General features: G+C 34.7%; 1 protein-coding gene across 1 annotated transcript; it reads left to right on the forward strand.

The window, feature by feature from the left end:
* Positions 1–396: 396 nt before the first annotated feature.
* On the forward strand, positions 397–1,792 carry LOC145609112 (casparian strip membrane protein 2-like). Its single transcript, XM_081664670.1, has 3 exons — positions 397–1,071; positions 1,206–1,329; positions 1,475–1,792. The coding sequence occupies exons 1-3, from the start codon at positions 800–802 to the stop codon at positions 1,688–1,690; spliced, it is 612 nt and encodes a 203-aa protein (XP_081520796.1). The 5' UTR covers positions 397–799; the 3' UTR covers positions 1,691–1,792.
* The last annotated feature ends 2,324 nt before the right edge of the window (positions 1,793–4,116 follow it).

The raw sequence follows: 4,116 nt of genomic DNA on the forward strand, positions 1-4,116 counted from the left end.
TCAAATAAACCTAACATAACTGTGTTATGTTTTATATATTTAGATTAATTTAGAAGATTTTCATCTTATGAATAGTGCTAAGATTTCAAATAGGAAGAAATTTTAGGAAGGGTATGTAAAATCTTGTTGGATTCGTTTCAATCTCTATTTTTAGAATATCACATTTTTATTATTTTTTACTTGTATAAACATAATATGAAATATTTACATTTTAAAACGTGCTATGGAGACCGTACCTAAAGTAAAATTTTGCCAAACAATACATCAAAAGTGTATTTAAATAAATATAATTACCTATCGATTCTGAATTCATGTGGATCTCGCCACAGTCTAGGATGAACCGATGAAGTAAGTGTATTGGATAGTAAGAAGATTATAATAATTGAGCTAAGCCAAAATAGTAAAGGTTAGTCTAAAAAATGAAGGATGAGCCAAGGAGAATCGAACGCCACAAACTTGGAAGCCTTGGCCAAGTGGTTGGAACCACCTACTCTATTGGTGCTTACACTTTATGTCTAACTAATACTAGTAGAGTAGTAGTATAACAGGCTAATAGCAACATTTTATGAATGGAGCAAGTTTGAGTAACCACTACTGTTGTTCTAGCTGCCCCATTACCTAACTTACAACCATCAAACAAGAAAACTAACCCATTAACATATATCAACTATATATTCCTCCATTGTACTCCCTTCTTCCATAAGCAATTTACTCACATATCTCATCTTCATCTTTCACATAATTTCCGAAGTTTACATTATATTCGTAATCCATCCGATCCCAAGAAGAATAGAAGAAAATGTCGCACCACGAATCATCAACCATCCACATCCAAGACCCAAAGTCGGAGCCAAGAGGAAAGTTTGGGGCCATGAAAGCTGTTAAAGTTATGGGATCAGGAGGGGGAGCTGTGAATAGAGGGCTCGCTGTTTTCGACTTCATTCTAAGGCTGGCTGCTTTAGCTGCTGCTCTTGGTGCTGCTATTGCAATGGGAACCAGTGATCAAACTCTTAATTTCTTCACTCAATTCTTCCAGTTTCATGCTAGATACGACGATCTCCCTGCTTTCTCGTAAGTACATTCTAGTACTCGTATATGATACACTCTTTCCAAAACATTTATAGTCACGTATACTATTTGAGGATGTCCGAAATATTTACTTCTACTGCATAGTGTGTAATAATAATTTATGGTGAAAACTGCAGATTTTTTGTGGCTGCAAATGCAGTGGCAAGTGCATACCTAGTACTCTCCCTGCCATTTTCCATTGTCAGCATTGTGAGACCACAGGCTTCAGGGGTGAGGATGCTACTCATCATCTTCGACACGGTAAATACTTAAACCATTCCATTTAAACAAGTTCCTAGGTGAAGTAACAAAATTACAGATTTAAATCATTACCAAAGTATATATGGATACCTTAAGCGAAATTGAAGTGTGACACCTGATACCCTGTATAATGTTTCTGTTTCAGATAGCAGTAGCACTGATATCCGCAGGTGCAGGAGCTGCAGCAGCCATAGTGTACTTGGCACACAAGGGTAACAACAAGATCAACTGGGGGGCTATCTGCCAGCAATTTGGCAGTTTCTGTGAGCGCGTTAGTGGAGCTGTTGTTGCTTCCTTCATTGCTGCTTTTCTCTTCATCGTACTCGTGTTGATCTCTGCTGCCTCCCTCAGAAGAAACTGAGTATATTGCTAAGGATGAATTTCATCTGTGTGACAAATTAAATGTATTTATCATATCTTAGCTTGTTAATACGGCCTTTTCTTTCTTTTCTTAACAGTCGATTTGGACCTGTAAACATTTGTAAGACTATGAATTTGAATTTGAAATGGATTTAATTTGGATTTGTATGAAGTATAAATTCCTATTTACTTGCAAAAAGTTTTTTTGTTAAACACAAATATTGCACTATTAAAGTCTAAACTAGCATAGCAAAAGGTTCTTGTAAAAAGTGACATAGAAAAGACGAAAATTTAGCCAATGACAAAATCCTCTTGCTACGTGTAGGGGTGTAAATAAACCAAGCCGATCAATAAATTACTCGGGTTCAAGCTCGATTGAAGCTCGTTCATGTTCGTTTATTTGATAAATGAGCCGAGCTTGAACAAATTTTGAAGTTTGTTTAATAAATGAGCTTGAACACAAACATAGATATGCTCGTTCAAATAAGTTCATGAACAACTCGTTTGTTTATGTTTGTGAAATACTTGTTTTTTTATATTCATGAATTATTGATTTATTCACAATTGTTAATTTAATTTTTAAGTTTTTTTATAATTAAGATTTAATTCTTAGGTTTATAATTAGGATTTAATTATTATGCTATTTTTTGAGAATTTCAAAGTTAAAGTACGAAACTCGTTTATTAGAGAAGCTCGTTTATTACTAAAATCATGCATGAAACGCTCATTTATAAACTTGTTTAATAAACGAGCCGTTTGCAAACATATAGTGTACTAAATGAGCCGAGCTTGAACAGATTTTTGAGCTCGCTTGAAAGCTCAGGATCGTGCTCAGACTTGCCTAAGTTAATTGAACTTGAACATGAACAAGATTTAATTGAACATGAGCCACAATTTTATTAAAAAAACATAAGTCTTTTCTTTCCTTTATCTCTCTCCTCTTTTCTTAGCTTCTTCTCCAAGCCAAACCACACATCACCAACAACCATATTTCTACTCCACCCATTTTCTCTCTCCTCTTTTCTTAGTTTCTTTTTCAAATCAGACCACACATCACCAACAAGCACATCTCTACTCAACCCATTTTCTCTCTCCTCTTTGCCAAATTGATGCAATTAAAGCCCGAAATTGTAGAATTTGGGTGTTAACTTGCTGTGAAAATTGTGATTAATTAAGCTTAAGATCATCAACAACATTTGAAGTAGTGAAATCAATGAGAACCGGAGAAATTTGAGCTCGTTTTCTTCGTGGAATCTTCGATCGAACATTCTTTGTCAAAAAATCAGCAACATAAACAGCAATAGTAGTATGAGCAGATTATAGAGTGTTACTTGTCAAAAAAAAAAGTGTTACTTGTATGGTGTTACTGGTTTAGTTAGGGGGTACTTGTACGATGTTACTGGTTTGGTCAGGGGTTACTTGTAGGTGTTACTGGTTTGGTCGAGGGTTACTTGTAGGTGTTTCTGGTTTGGTCAGGGGTTACTTGTATGGTGTTACTGGTTTTGGTCGGGGGTTACTTGTAGGGTGTTACTGGTTTGGTATGGGGCCTACAAGCAACTTTTGAATAAGTAACTCATACAATTCAAGTAACCTTGAATAAGTAACTCATACAAGTAACCCATACAAGTAACCTTTGAATAAGTAATCATACAAGTAACCCTTTAAATAATCCATTCAAGTAACCTCTGAATAAGTAATCCATACAAGTAACCCCTGAAGAAGAAAAAAAAAACAAGTAACCCCTGAAAAATACAGTAACCCCTAAATAAGTAATCCATAAAAGTAATCCTTGAAAAAAAAAAAACAAGTAACCCCTGAAAAATACAAGTAACCCCTGAATAAGTAATCTACACAAGTAACTCCTGAAAAAAAATACAAGTAACCCCTAAATAAGTAATCATACAAGTAACTCCTGAAAAAAAAAATAACACTTGAAAAATACAAGTAACTCTGACGATACCAGTAACTCCTACATGCGCGTAAATAGTAACCTTTAGGTCAGTTATTTTTGCTGACTTGGCAGTGTGGCCTGCTGTACCAAAAAGGCACCGATAGAATATTCAAGAAAAAGACACTTATGTATCTGATTTTATAGCTTAATTTGGATGCATGGAAGCTAAGCTAACAACTTTCAATTTACAATTTTCTTAAACTCATTTTGAAAATCTTTCCCTAAGGATACTTAAAGGAAAGTCCCAACCCTTAAAAAAATGCCAAGGACAATAAAGCCCATGACCCAACGCCTTGGTACAAGCCCAAAACTTCACGACTCAAGTTCGAAAGGCAACTCATTTTTGGTGCCAAAATATATTCTTCAAAGTTCAACCTTCAAAGCATAGTTTTGAGGTTTTTGTTATTTGTCTTGATTTTTATTTTCCAAACATGTATAATTTTAATAAGTTTTCTTGATACATTCTTAGAAATATG

The sequence above is a fragment of the Chenopodium album genome, chromosome 23, assembly GCF_948465745.1.
Source record: "Chenopodium album chromosome 23, dcCheAlbu1.1, whole genome shotgun sequence".
NCBI lineage: Eukaryota > Viridiplantae > Streptophyta > Magnoliopsida > Caryophyllales > Amaranthaceae > Chenopodium > Chenopodium album.